Source organism: Myotis lucifugus, unplaced genomic scaffold (genome assembly GCF_000147115.1).
Source record: "Myotis lucifugus unplaced genomic scaffold, Myoluc2.0 scaffold_15, whole genome shotgun sequence".
Taxonomy (NCBI): domain Eukaryota; kingdom Metazoa; phylum Chordata; class Mammalia; order Chiroptera; family Vespertilionidae; genus Myotis; species Myotis lucifugus.
In genome coordinates, this window is record NW_005871063.1 from 367,570 (window position 1) to 382,194 (window position 14,625).

Consider the following 14,625-nt stretch of genomic DNA (forward strand, 5'->3'; position numbering starts at 1 on the left):
TTGTTCCGGCAGCCCTAGCAAACTAATACAGAGTCCAGGGAATCAGAACAAGTCATGGTATGGAACTTGAATAATTAATGTCATAGGAATAAAACTTGTCTGATTAATCCTGCTCCACAATAAAGACACTTATGTCCTGGAGGTACTTCACTATAACCTCCCACCAGGTAAACACAGTAAGTAGTTTTTAGTTCTAAAAGCTTGAGGACATTTTCATTTCACAGAAATATTTCTATATCATGGAACTGAAGCTTTGATCAGGTGAAAGCCACTCTATAAACTCATTTCATGTTTTAACATTTATTTAGCTTATTCACTAAACATTTAAAAATCATTCACAATTTAGGTTATCACTACACTTTTTATTAGAATGGTTGATTTCAGGAGTGGTTGGTTTTTTTTTACTTTTGTTTTCTGCTCCATACACTTATTACTCCCAAATTTGCATTAATGATTCTGTTGGAAAGAGGTAATTAGTTTTGCTTCTTTTTCATGCTTTGTTTCTGTAACAATCAATCTGAACAAATTTTTAAAACACTAAAGCAGATTACATTCAAGCTTTATATGTATTTCTGGTTACATAATTCGCTAAACTGACACTATACTCTATATGTGCTATAAAAATTGTTTAAAATAAATTACTTTGACTCAGAAAGAAATATTTGCTGAACATATAGAATATCTGGCATTAGTTTAGAGACTACCAAATTCATATGTAATCTAAAATACTTATTAGAAATGTTCCTAACTCATGCTAATGAATAATTACAATTTTACTAGACATTGCTCATTAGACAATGTGCAAAGAAATATCAGGAAAAAGCAGAACGATATTTCTTAATATTAGTTTTTATGTTAAAAACATTTAACTGTTACTTTAAAAGTTAAAATTTGTAAGTCCACATATTAAAATTTCTAATTAGTCTTTGAATCTACATCTGCTTTTTAAAGAAATTGCAATTTTTAACTTAACAGATGTTAAATCTGCAGAATTGTTATCCGATTGAAACATTTTTATTCTCTATGTATAAGTAATTTCTCATAAGTTTTTCTACTGTTAGTTTAAATTTTTTTTTGCTGAAATAGTTACCATTTCAATGGTATTTTTACCTCTATGTCTTTGTGTTTTAGTGTCATTAAAAAAAAAAGTGTCCTGTACTCTTAACTTACAGACTTCAAAAATCTATATTAAGAGGCATCAGTGAATAATGATTAAAGTTAAATCCACTACCTAATGTAAACAGGAAAAAGTGAAGGGTTTTTAAGTGCTAGAAAGGGGGAGTTCATAGGAGTTATGCTAACTAAACATTGGAAACTGGTTTTCTGGATCTAGGACAAAATCCTATATAAAAAAAGCAAATATGCTAATTAGACAGGATGGCGGGATGACCTTCCAGAACGAGCAGGGGCCAGGGGGTGGGACTACGAGGGCTGAGCCCCTCGCACAAATTTCATGCACCGGGCCTCTAGTGAATATATAGGTCTGCACACAATTAGTTAAAATAAAATAAAATCCCCTGTTCATTTACCAGGAATGTGTCTTCAGTTAAGTCCAGTGAGGAGAGTCTGATTTGCCAGGGTCATGCAGGTTTCTAGAACAGTGTCAACTTCAGCCTATTGTGCTGAAACACAGCAGTAGTTGATTATCTCCTAGGCAAGCTCTGCTTTCTGTGGGAAATTTTCCTTTGCAATCCCCCTATTCATCTTTCCACCAGAATGAGCACACAGGATAAGCTGCATCCAGAGGTCAGTTCTCCACCACCATCTTGGTCTCAGGTAACCCATTGTGTTTATCCGAGTGGTTTCAGTCTGCTTTTGATATGGTGTATGCGGAATGTGCAACTCAGTTAAGGTCATGTTAATAATACACTTGACAAACCCGTTGCACTCTCCGTGGGTGATAGCAAACTTAGACCTGCTGACCCCAATTCTAGGTGTAAGGTCTGAGAGCTGCTCCAAAAGTACCAAGAGGTAACTGTGAAGATAAAAGAAAAAAAGAATGCTGAAACCCAGGCAAAGGAGTTTCAGGCAGGGAGAGAGTGGTCAACAGTGTAAAATACGGCAGACAAGTACAGTGTCTACAGACTCCGACCTCAGTCAGAGCAGTTTCAGAGAACTGGGCTGAGGAAAGTAGAAGGATGCGTTGAAGTGAGAAAATAGAGACTGGAAATACTCAGGACTCTTTCAAAGAAGCTTGGGGGTTGGCTCTGATTTACATTAAGTACTGCCAGGCCCAATCTGGTTTTCCCAGTTCTCTTTATTTGTGGAGCCAAAAATGTTATTCAGTGTTTGAACTGGTTAAGGCGCCTTAGAAATCACCGATCAACTTGCTTATTCTATAAATGAGAAGAGAAACCCCGAGAAGTGCAATGAATTTTATTTTTATGGAGATTATGTGTAATTTTTCAGCCCGTGAATTCTATGGAAGATATAAAAACAAATTTAAATCTTGAAGAATTTCTGTAAGTTAAAAAAAGGATTAAAAGGTTTAAGGGATTCTTAAATTTTCACAGCCAAGGTGTTCGGAGTGGTTAGGTTATAATGATGATTATCATGAGAAGCTTTTCCTTAAAAGTCTTTCCCCTTCTTGGACTATTACTCAGGATACAGTGAATAGATAACACAGTAATAGTAAGGACAACGGTAATCTTGATCAGTTACTGAGCGCTTATGTGCCAACCACCACTTTACAAAACTGTCTGCTCACAGCTCTCTATTTAACTGGTAAGAAGAGTGAGATTAACTTGTTCTAGATTCAATGAGTTGACTCAAAAGTCTTCTCACGTTGTGGCAAACGCCTTATTGAACTGCCTTGTAGGACCACTCAAGTACAGAAGAGGTCGGAGGCTGGAAATGTAGGTGACACGAGTCACTTCTCTGGGGTGAGATAAACTGCTCCCCTTCCCACACTATCCGTCCATCATCTACCTCTTACACATCCCACATCCACGCCTCATCCCTCCACCCACTCTCCCCCGCTTTCAGAAGGCCCTGCGCACGTGACCAAACCTGAGACGCACGCGCCCAGAAAACTGCACAGCTCCGTGCCAAGGTCCAGCGCACAGAGCAACCCAGCCATTCTGAACGTGGAGGTGCAGCTTAGGGTTTGAGGTACTTTGGACCCCCGGGCTTCCGTAGGAGCCGGCGCTTCTACGGTCTCTGGCCCCGCCCTTGGCAACGCGCTGGCGTCTTAGCAACCAGCTGGGAGGCGGGAGCAGAAGGCCCCGGGTGGGCTGCGGCGGCGCGGGGAAGGCGGCTCTCAGGTGGCCTTGCGTTCCCGGCGGCAAGGCCTCTTTGAGTCCCTCCGCTGCGGGCACCTTGTAGGACAGAAGAGCCGCCATGCCTCGCCACGCCGAGTCAGCCGCGCCAACAACGGAGGCCCCGGCGACCGGCCGAAGCCCCGGGGACGGCCGAGGCCCAGGGGCCGCGCGGCAAAAGCAAGTCCAGCAGCCCTCGACAAATCCCGGTGATCGGGGTGGTGACGGAGGACGAGGACGCTCTGGTAAGGTCCAGTGTACGTGCCTGGGGAGCTGGGGAGGCATGGAGGGAGTAGATTGAGATCTGGAGGCGGGGACGAGTTGGGGGGCAGCAAGGACGGGAATGGGGGCCCAAGTGGACACGAGGGTATTCCGCGGGACCGAGGTTCCTGTCAACTTCCGGGCATCTATTAGCTGACCCCTCCGAGAACTGCGCAGCTGGCGAGCGGGTCTACCAACCCGCCTGGCAACTTGGGCCACCAGGTGCTCGCGATCGAGCGTCCACCCAACTGAGTAGGGGAGGCTTTGCCGCTGTGCCTGCAAAAGTGTGACTACGAAGGGCCTGGGGGAAGGAAACATTCTTAGCAAAGACATGCATTTGAACACTTGTTTGCACTGTACTATGTATGTAGATCCCTTTTATGTAGTGATGTTCTGGATAGAGGCGTATACTTTCTCCAGTCTTTAAATTTGCTGCTACTAGGTGGTGCGGGGCAGGGGAGGCGGGCGGTTGTCAGGAAATTGAGCAAAAAAGAAAAAAAGAAAGAGAACTCATGGACATGGACAACAGTGTGGTGACTGCGGCGGGGGGACAGGGGGTGGAGGTGGAAGAGGGCATAGAGGGATAAATGATGATGAAAAAAATTAAATTGCTGCTACTAAAACATACGCAGGGAGAAGAGGAAACTGGTGTTAAAATTAGAAATGAAGCATCGTTTTATGTAAAATTTGAAGCTGATTATGGGGTGGGTCAGAGAGGATTGGCAGAGAATAGAATTGATTTTTCTTTTGTTTTTCTCTTTATTTCATTGTGGGTTTTTTTTATTGAATTCATTGGGGTGACATTAGTTAACAAAATTATATAGGTTTCAGGTGTACAATTCTATAATATATCATCTGTATATTGTATTGTATGTTCAGCACCCCAAGTCAAGTCTCCTTCTATCACCATTTCCCCCCACTTTACCCTATTCTACCTCCCCCCACTCCCCTTTCCCTCTGGTAATCACCATATGGTTGTCTGTATCTATGAGTTGTTTGTTTGTTTTTACCTAATCCCTTCACCTTTTTCACCCAGCCTCCAACCCCCTTCCCCTCTGAAAGCTATCAGTCTGTTCTCTGTATCTATGAGTCTATTTCTTTTTAAAAAATATATTTTTATTGTTGATATTACAGATATCTCCCATTTCCCCGTCCCCCCTCTTCCCAGCCCTTACCCCCCCACCAGTATGAGTCTATTTCTATTGTTTGTTAGTTTATCTTGCTCATTAGATTCAACATGTGAGTGAAATCATATGTCACTTGTAATTGATTTAATTTATTGTGCATACATTTGGTTATGAATTTACTTGTTATGAAAATTAATTCTTTCAAGCTGATCTGTTGAGAAATTTCACTCCAAATGCTCCCTTGGGTCTCCATTGTGGTGGGGGTATTTAGAAATTCCATGTCGTTTGTTTCATGCTAGGCTTCCATTGCTCCTCCCCAGAGAGCCATGACCAAGCCCTAAAACCTGAATTCTATGGAGGAATCCTGCCCTGCCTCCTCACACTAATGACATGGGGCCACTGTGGGAATTACTGTTGAGACTTTCCAAGTCTCGGGCTGCGTAAGGAACCTTGTCTCCTGTGTCCACAGCCTAGAGCCTGGGAGAGTTCCTTGGGAGTAGCCAGTTGACTGGGTTCCTCTTCTGCTGTGGGACTAGGGTTGAACTCTCTGAGGATGGCCAGACATTTACACAGCAACCTGCGGGGCAACAGCATTTTTGCATGAGGAGGAACGGGGAATTTACCTAGTCGGTTTTGTGGAAGTGTTTCAGCCACTTTTTTGTGGGCTGTGGAAAGAACTGTTAAGGAATAGCAGCCTTCCACTCCCAAGACTTCAAGTGGGCTCAACACTACCACTGTCCTCCCAGGCACTGGGCAAAACTGGGAAGCAGGTGAATTTTATATCTTACGGTCCTCATTCATTCTTCCTTTACCTGGTGTAAAAGCGGGTGGTTGACCAGGGTATAGGAGACAGGCAAGCATGGGTTAAAAAGAAAAAGAAAAAAGAGGAAATACTTTTAATAGGCCATGGCCAAAATAGTCCACAACATATCAAGTAAAGCAAAACAAGTATACCTGCGTATATATGTGCACATTTTCTTCCTTCCCCGTTTTCTTTTACTTTTTTCCTTTTATTACTCTTCTTCCAGGGCCCAGGATTCTCTTCCAAAAAGAAATCAATTTGTATTAATTTAAGTTCCTACCTTGTTAAGTAATGTCAAGAGAAAAATTCTGAGATGCACTACGTTAAATTACATCAGTGAGAGAAAAATACCGGAGTAGTTAACCAGTTGGCCAGCTGTGGGCTAACTAACAACAGACTGCTCACATTCCTGAAAGCATCTATTTAGCAGACTACTAGACCCTCATATGCCACATATGCATGAACTTTCAAGACTGCTCTTACTGTTGTCAAATGTAGTATTTCCTAATTATAGACTGTGTACCTGTCATAGAACTGCCTCTGCTTCACCTTCCCCCTCCCCATCTGTAGCCAATGTAAATTCTTTCAAGACAACTTATATCTTTCTTCCCCAAACATTAAGTATAAAAGTGCCCATCAAGTCCAGGATGGTGGACATGTTTGTCTTTTCTCCCTAGCACTGCTGCCCTTCTATCCTTGGCCCTTCCTTGTTTCATTGTCCCCAGTTTTTCTCCCCAGAACCTGGTCCTTTTTTGGCCCAGTAAATCTTTCTTTTAGAAAAGCTTTCAGCCTCCAAGGTTCTTTTGTTTGTTTGTCTGTTTGTTTGTTTGTTTGTTTGTTTAACAACAACTACTTCAGGAGTATTAATGTTTTATAAAGTACTGAAGAAAAAGTATCTACCAAAAGAAATGAAATAGAATAAAAACTTATAGAGCTGGGAGAAATGATCACTCCGGTTTTGTTTGTGATTGCTTTTACAACAGAGGCCCCTCAGGCCATGAGAAATTAAGTGCAGGTTACTCAGTTTCTTTACTTAGAGTGGGGCCTAGTGCTCTTTGCCATCATTAGAATGATAACTTTTTAGGTTGGGTAAAGGGGGTGTCTAGCAAGATGCAGGGTAGAGGTGAGGTGGCTAATGGCTGTGAGAATAGTCTGTCAACCCCCATAATAGAGACTCAGAGGGGACAAAGGTCCCAGCGAATTCAGGAGGGCAGAATAAGTGGCCCCGGTGTCAATTAAAAAGAAAAGAAAAAAAAGATAACATTTTATTTTATTTTATTTATTGTCTAAGTTTTACATATGTCTCCTTTTTCCCCAATTGACCCCCTCCCCCATCCCTTCCCAGCCCTGGCAGGCCCTCACTGCCCCAGTGTCTGTGTCCATTGGTTATGCTAATATGCATGCACATAAGTCCTTTGGTTGCTCTCTAACCCCCTCTCCCCTACCATTTGTCTCTAGATCGATCTATTCTTGTTCATCAAATTAACGTTTTAGACCTCTGCCTCAAGCCAGTAGAGGAAAAGACTCTTGGAACTCTAGATATTTTCAAACCATTCCACATTTGCAACTTCCTCCTCTGCCTATGTTTGAGAGACAGTGTACCCTGGCAGCTAAAAATGAGAGTGTGGATCCTACCTTAGTTCATTAAGCCAGCTCCCTCGTACACTTGAAATCACAAGTTGTGTGCTCTTTATTTCCTATTTATTTTAATACTGTTCCTCTCATTCTAAAAAATCAGAAACCCGGTAGAGCAGTGCTTCTCAAATTCTAATGTACATTTGGAGCATCTAGGGGTCTTACTAAAATGCAGATTCTGATTCTGCAGATCTGGAGTAGAGCCTCTGGTGTCTGCTTTTCCAATAGGACTTCAGGTGATGCTGAGGCAGGAGAGTAAGGAGCTAAGAAAGTTCCTCGGCAAGAGGATTTCAGAAACTGAGACAGCTGAACAAACTGGCTGAGCAGTTTACAGCCAGATGCAGGTCACCAGGCGGAAAGCCCCACGTGCTAGTATGCTTAGCAATGGGCAACACTAGCGCTGGCCCTCGCCCCCATGGTGGCCTTTCCTCCCCTGCATATCGCTGGTTATTCAGTGTGGACCCCTGACCTTTCCTCCCTAGAGAAAATATCTAGGCCTCACTTGCATTTCAGCTCCGGGCTCAGAAGAGCAGCAAAACCAGGTGATAACTAAAGACCCCCTGCCCTGCCCTGGTGCTGACCAAGCAGTAGAAAGGGCACACCTGGAAAAACTGATGAGTATTCTATTGAGAGCTCCCCTAAGACCGCCTCTAAACTGCCAGCCTTCAAAAACCCTCAAAACAAAGTGCGCACTCCCCTTCCCAAGAGCACACCTGCCTTTCCCCTCCCCCACAGGCCTGCATCTCCTAAACAATAAGGGATCCCACGAGACTAGCAACCAGGGGAGCAATGGGCAGTGGCAGCTTGTCAGGGCTCACCCACTGAACCTGTCTCCAAGGCCCCCTTTTCTCTGACTTCCCAGCGAGCCAGGGCCGTCCCACCCACCGTGGCTCATTTCTTTCCTATCACGTTTTTAGAGAGCCAAAGCAGCCCTGCCTAGACTCTCTCCTGCTGCTTCTTCTACCCTTGGTTCTTCCTTGTTTCACTGTTCCCGGCTTTAATAAACCTACTCTCAAAATCACCTGGACTTGTGCTGTGAAATCTTTCCTGCACGAAGTCAAGAACCCACACACTACAGCCCACCCTGGGCAGACCCACTCAGGGCCAGCTCCCCCTTCTGGTAACTGCGATTGTGACTAATAGAGGACCCCATTTCCCACTTGGAGCAGCTATGCTTCGTGTGCTATAACTGCAGTATGATATGAACCGTGCTGCAGAGTTTCACAGCAGTGAACTCGGAGAGCTGTGGGAGATAGTTTCATATGTATCCAGATTATAAAACAAAATAAACAATAACAATAACAAAACAAAATTCCAGCCCTCCACCAGCAGGTCAGATGATATGGTGAAAAACAAGGGGCACCACATTGGGCTTTAAAAGAACTACTTGCTCCCTTCCTTGTCACCACAGTGCCTCAGTCAGGCCTATTAATGTGTCATCCTTCTCGCCAGCCCTTTGGCTTGCTCCTCCTTTGCCCAGTCTATTTTCCATAAACACCACTTTATCATTTTATCCTCTTCCTTCCTCCCTCTGAGTCCCACCCCTCTCTCTTAAAAAAAAAATGTGTCTATAGATTTGAGAAAGAGAGGAAGGGAGAGGGAGAGAGGGAGAAACATCAATGTGAGAGAGAAGCATTGATGGGGACCGATCCTACAACATGGGCATGTGCCCTGACTGGTAATGGAACCCAGGACACTTTAGTCCATGGGACATCGCTCAACTAACAGCCACACCAGTCAGGGTCCACCTCTCTTTCTTTCGGGATTCAACAGTAGCTCCTTATTGCTTACCTCATCTAATATAATTACATTGATCAAATCTCTTCACCTCTTCAGGCCTGTTCCCTTTTCTAGTGTTAAACACAACTTTCATGGCTGAAGCCTTTCCAAAAGAAAGGGTTTATTGAGATATTATGCTGGTCAGAGAAGCCACAGGTCATTGGGCATGAAGTCTGAACCAGCAGCAGCAGCAGGGCTAGATGGAGGAGACAACACGTCTGCGGTCTCGGGGTTGGCGGGCTCTTTTACGCATCACGTAGGGGAAAGAAGGTGTAAGTTGTTTGGAAACAATTTACATGGGCTATAGGTAAAGGGGGTGGGGGAGGGTGAAGTGGGGCTAGTCCTGGGATCATACATAGTTCGGAGGGAGAAGTGTTTGTTCCTTTGGATTGCTTGGGGGCAGCAGCCTGGTGAAAGGGCGAGGGCTAGGCCCAGAGGCTCCTGGTGGTCAGTGGCACCTGGCTGTTCTCTTTAGATCAGCGATTCTCAATCCACCTTGCCCCTGGGTAAGTGCTCCATCTTACCTTGGCCACGTGCTTGGCAAGGAGCTTCTTCCCGGAAGTCTAAGCCTCTGCTAGCCACACCCAGGAACAAGACACAGACTTGTGCCTGGCCAATCGGCAGAGCACAGTCCTTTCTCCTCCCCTTCCTCCAACTCCCCCTATATAACCTGTCTCCACACAGAGTTATCTCTCTCTCTGCTTCCTGTCGCTGCGTCGGCAAGGTGGGGGAGCCGAGCTAGCTCGAATACAGATTCTTATGCTTTTGCATCGGATTGGCTCCCTGATGTGGTTTCTTGGGAATCTTGAAATCTGGGCATAACACCTGGAAAGTTCGTGTGTAAGCAAGAAGCAGAGGCTCCTGGTGGTCAGTGGCACCTGGCTGTTCTCTTTAGATCAGCGATTCTCAACCTGTGGGTCACGACCCTTTTGGGGGTCAAACAACCCTTTCACAGGGGTCGCCTAAGACCATGGGAAAACACATATATAATTACATATTGTTTTTGTGATTAATCACTATGCTTTAATTATGTTCAATTTGTAACAATGAAATTGGGGGCCACCACAACATGAGGAGCTGTATTAAAGGGTTGCGGTATTAGGAAGGTTGAGAACCACTGCTTTCGATAATCGTGGAAATAGCTACCTGGGAGTTAATTCAGGGTTTCAACGTAAGCTCAGGAACATAAGCAGTTTTCTGTTGGTTTTGCCCTGCAGTTGTTAACTGATTAACCTCTCTGTCTCTTCCTCCCATCCTTCTGCCTGCTGTAATTTAGGACAGCTCAGAATTTTCTTCTTGTCACTAAAAAGTGAGCCTGTACTAGATGAGTATTCCCCAAACCTGAGGGACCATCACAATCATCTCAGGAGCTTTAAAAACAAACAGACATTGTACTGTAAAAATGTGCCCTACCCCAGATCTATTCTACAGCATCCCCAGGGTGGAGCCGGGGGCTCTTAAAATGCTCCCTCAAGTGAGTTTAGCCAGCCGTGGGCAAACTACGGCCCGCGGGCTGGATCCGGCCCGTTTGAAATGAATAAAACTAAAAAAAAAAAAAGACCGTACCCTTTTATGTAATGATGTTTACTTTGAATTTATATTAGTTCACACAAACACTCCATCCATGCTTTTGTTCCGGCCCTCCGGTCCAGGGTCCAGTTTAAGAACCCATTGTGGCCCTGGAGTCAAAAAGTTTGCCCACCCCTGGTTTAGCCTCAGAACTGCTGAACTAAATGATGTTTAAGGTCTTTGCCTTTCCTAAAGTTCCTCAGCTCGACTTCTCTGTCCTATTTTTAGGGGTTTCCAATGCATAACTGTGCTTTATCTGTAACATATGCTCGGCTTTGTGCTACTTCCCGAGGACAGAAACCTTGTCTGTTGGGTGTTTTCTGTAGTGTTCCCCATTTCCTCCAATATGCACCAGCAACATCCAGCACAAAACCAGGTACACAGGAGGTGATATGTATTATTTATTTAATGAGTTCCCTTCTCTCTTTGTGAATTTAAATCTTATCCTGTTGGTGGTGGTGTGAGAACAGCACCAGGTGTTAGATCAGACCAGTGGGGTTAGATCGGACCTGGGTTCAGCAACCTGGGTACTTGAGTTCTGGCTAGGAAAGAATTCAGAGTCAAGACTCAAACTATAAGAGAACATTTATTTGCGAAATCACAGAGGTAGAAGTAATCCGTAGATGAAATGGGCTTAGGAAAGTAGTTACAGCCTCAAAGGAAGGGCCCTTACTTAGAAGTGAGGAAGGTCAAAGTGATACACCTGAGGGGAGGGGAAGGAAAAGGTGAGGAAGTGCTCCTGAGGGGGGTGCTGGGTCCTCTGACCTAAGGCTTTTAAGGGTGGAGATTTTAGGGAGGCCCCAGGGAAAGATCTCAATAGAATATTCAACAGCTTTCCAGGTGTGTCCTTTCAGGATTGTTAATTTTTTAAATAAAATCATTTTAAGTAAATAAATTCATTCCAATACTTATTCTGCAGACTTAAAGTTCAAAAATTATTTTTGCAAGACATTTTTTTAAGGTCAGAATATACGAGTGTAATTGTGAGAGGGAAAGAAAATCTAGACTTAAGAGGCAAAGGAATAATGACCCTGTAAAAATATGGAAATGTATGCATTATAGCTTTAAAAGTCAAAAGTACAATGGTGTTAATACTAAGTGAAATTATGTAAAGCATTTATATATGTAAATAAAAACAGAAAATAATATGTGAAAATATTTAAAACCAGAAAATAACATAGGTTGTATTTAGATGATAGGAATAAGTAGGATTTTTCCCCTTTTGTATATTTTTATATCATCATGACATCATCTTTTCAAATGGTTATTTTAAAGTAGAAGTAAGTGTGAAGGGAGGATTGATAAGAGGAAGGAAACCAAGGAGCTTAACTCATATAAGAGGAGTAAGCAATTTTGATATAACATTTGAATTAAGAAAATGTTATGCAAGGAAACATTAATCCCCAAGTTAAATATAGCCAAAACTGTATTTAGAACTTGGGTCTTCTGTATTATCATAAATACTTACACTCTGGATGATAGCACCTCCTGTTTCCTTCCCCACTTAGCTACAATGGACTTGCTACTCGAGGCCCAGTGTTTGGTGCTGGGGTTGCCAGAAAACAAGTCTTTGCCCTCAAGTGAACTTTGGGGCAGGGCATGGTGGGGGATAGATCTGTAGACCATTTTAGAGCAACACTGATGGGAATTGTAACGGACATATGCTTAGGGTGCGATGGGAGCACAGAGGAGGGACATTTGCTCCACCCTTTTTCATCCCTTGGGGAGGTGACACCTGAGCTGTTGCTTGAAGGATCAATCTATGGAGGTTAACCAAGGAGAGGAATAGGATTGTGACAACATAATTGAAAACAGAGGGGGGGGGGGTCAGGGGTGTTAATGGAGAGTCACTGAATGATTCAGACTGGTTGTGTTCAGATTTGAGTTTTATTATTTTTGCCATAGAGTGGAGGATGATGTTGCAAGTACAAGAGTAGATGGAGGCAGGGAGAACAGCAAGAAAGTAATTGAGTGAGAGATGAGAACCAAATAAATCAGTAAGAGGAAATGGGCTCAAGAAATATGAAAGATGTAAAAGCTGTAGAACTTGGAGGTTTCTGTTTTCCAATGTGGATGACAGTGAGAATGCTGGGACCACTGAGAGAGGGAATACCTAGCTCAGAAAGGCGATCTCTACCTCTAGGTTAGAAGTTAGTCTTGTGTGTATCTGCGTAGGCAAACTCGGTGGGTTGTAATGAGATGTGTAATATGCATGATGAAGAAAAGCGTGGAAGTGCTATTATTCCAGATGCTCTTTTGGGCCTCTTGGAACTAGTGAAACTTAGACATTAATATTATAAGATGATACTAGAATTCAAGAGGTTTGTGTTTTTTTAACTCCAAGATTATTTTTACTCCTAAAAGGTCTCATCTGCTATTTATTCTTCGCTCACTGTCTCTTTGTCATAGGATATTTTTAAGTTGCCAAGGGATAAATAATATCATGAAAATACTATGTTTGATGTAACTTCTTGATTCTCATAGAATACTAAGAGTTTTATGTTTTTTTAGGGTGCTTTAAAGCCTATGGACCTAAATAGTATCATCAAACTCCTTGAAGAGACTGCTCAAGTAAGCTTTGAGAGAAAATGTTTCTGCTATATCATTTCTAAACTGTGATTCCCCTGAAAGGTAACATGTATTCCCCCCAACATAAATCTCATTTCTCTCCTCTTGAAACCATTTCAAATATTCAAGGACTGTTTAAATTTAGTATGAATATAGTTAACCTGGTAAGGAAGATGGAGGAGGAGACTACATTTGGTTTTGTGGCATGGACAAATCCATGGTAAATATAAACAGAAGGAATCATAGGAGTAGAAAAAAGACTCATCTAGCCTCTGTATTTGTTTGTTACCAAGTATGATGTGGGGACCAAGGACAGAAAAAGTGTATCATGATGTACTACTTAAGTTTTTCTGATTGGAAATCAGGTTAGAGATACATATTCATAATACTCATAGGTAGTTTATTTTGAGAGAAATAATATATAGAATGTAATGGAAATAAAATTATTTTTGATAAAACTCAAAATTGAGAGCTCAGCATTGGGAAAAAGGATAATAAAAACATATGCATATATGCCCACACACTCCGCTCTCCTGACATTACCCAAGAACTGACTGACTACCTAAAAGCCAGCACACACTATGAAATTACTACAAGATGAAGATTGCATGCTTTTAGGAAGTGGAAAGTGACAGTGGTAGAGCCAATCAAAACAAAACAATGTCCTGTGATTAGTAGGCACCAAAATTTAGTCATTGTTTTAACATTTTTTTAGTCTCTGCATTTTATGTAGAAGAAAAAATACAATAAAAATAATGACTCCATAAGAATTTATGTTTTGCTGGCTATGTTTGTTGTGAAAGTTATTTTTAATTGTAAATAAATGTGCATTTTTATAAGAAGAAAATTCAACTACATATAGCTCCTACTAGTTGTTATTAAGTATAGACAAAAAAAAGGGAGGGGGGTATAAAAAATGCCACAGCCTCTTACAAACAATTTAAAGATTAAAAGGATAGAAGTGATTCAGTCATGAAAAGATATCACTGTATAGGGTTTTGTTTTGTTTCGTTTTAATTGGCTGAAGCTATTTGGTTTGTACCAGTACACTGGGAATATTTTAGATTACAATTTCTGGAGTCAAGTTGCCAAATTTGACTCCTAACACCACCACTTATTATCTGTCTGATTTTGGACAAATTGCTTAGTGTTTCAGTTTGAGGTTTTTATTCTGGAAAAGAGGAATAATAACAGTATTTTCCTAATGGGGTTGATTTGAAGATTGGCATGTATGTATGGTTCCTAAATGGTCCCTGGCACAGAAAAATGCTCAACATGCTTCCAATGTTGTTACTATTATTTCTGGAAACAATTACTGATCTTGTAGTAATCTAGTTTTAATTTTCAATTTCCTAATCTTACTTTTATCTTCCTGTTTCAGGAAACATTTTATCATCCTTATATTATAATACAGTAATTGAATTATAATTTTAATGGACAATTTCTTGATAATTTTAATGTCTACTTTCTTTTTATATTAATAAAAAAATTATATCGCACCAGTTTTAATAGCATAAAAGAACTAAAACAGATCATTTGTTTTAGGATGATTTAGAAGAAAAACAACTTAAATCTGTCAAGACATTGGTGCAGTATTATCAGAATGGATTTGTATCCTTTACTTATA

At 41.9% G+C, this 14,625-nt stretch overlaps 1 protein-coding gene across 2 annotated transcripts in view; it reads left to right on the top strand.

Annotated features, from left to right (window-relative positions):
* The first annotated feature begins 3,373 nt into the window (after positions 1–3,373).
* Positions 3,374–14,625, top strand: part of CFAP69 (cilia and flagella associated protein 69) — a 64,899-nt gene continuing 53,647 nt past the window's right edge. The window contains exons 1-3 of one of the 2 annotated variants that reach the window (XM_006084931.3): positions 3,374–3,502; positions 12,942–13,001; positions 14,544–14,609. In XM_006084931.3, the coding sequence (XP_006084993.1) occupies positions 12,957–13,001; positions 14,544–14,609 (111 nt within the window). In that variant the 5' untranslated portion in view covers positions 3,374–3,502; positions 12,942–12,956. Of the gene's footprint in view, positions 3,503–12,941; positions 13,002–14,543; positions 14,610–14,625 lie in introns of those variants that run through there. The other variant, XM_023750678.1, reaches the window with a different exon arrangement.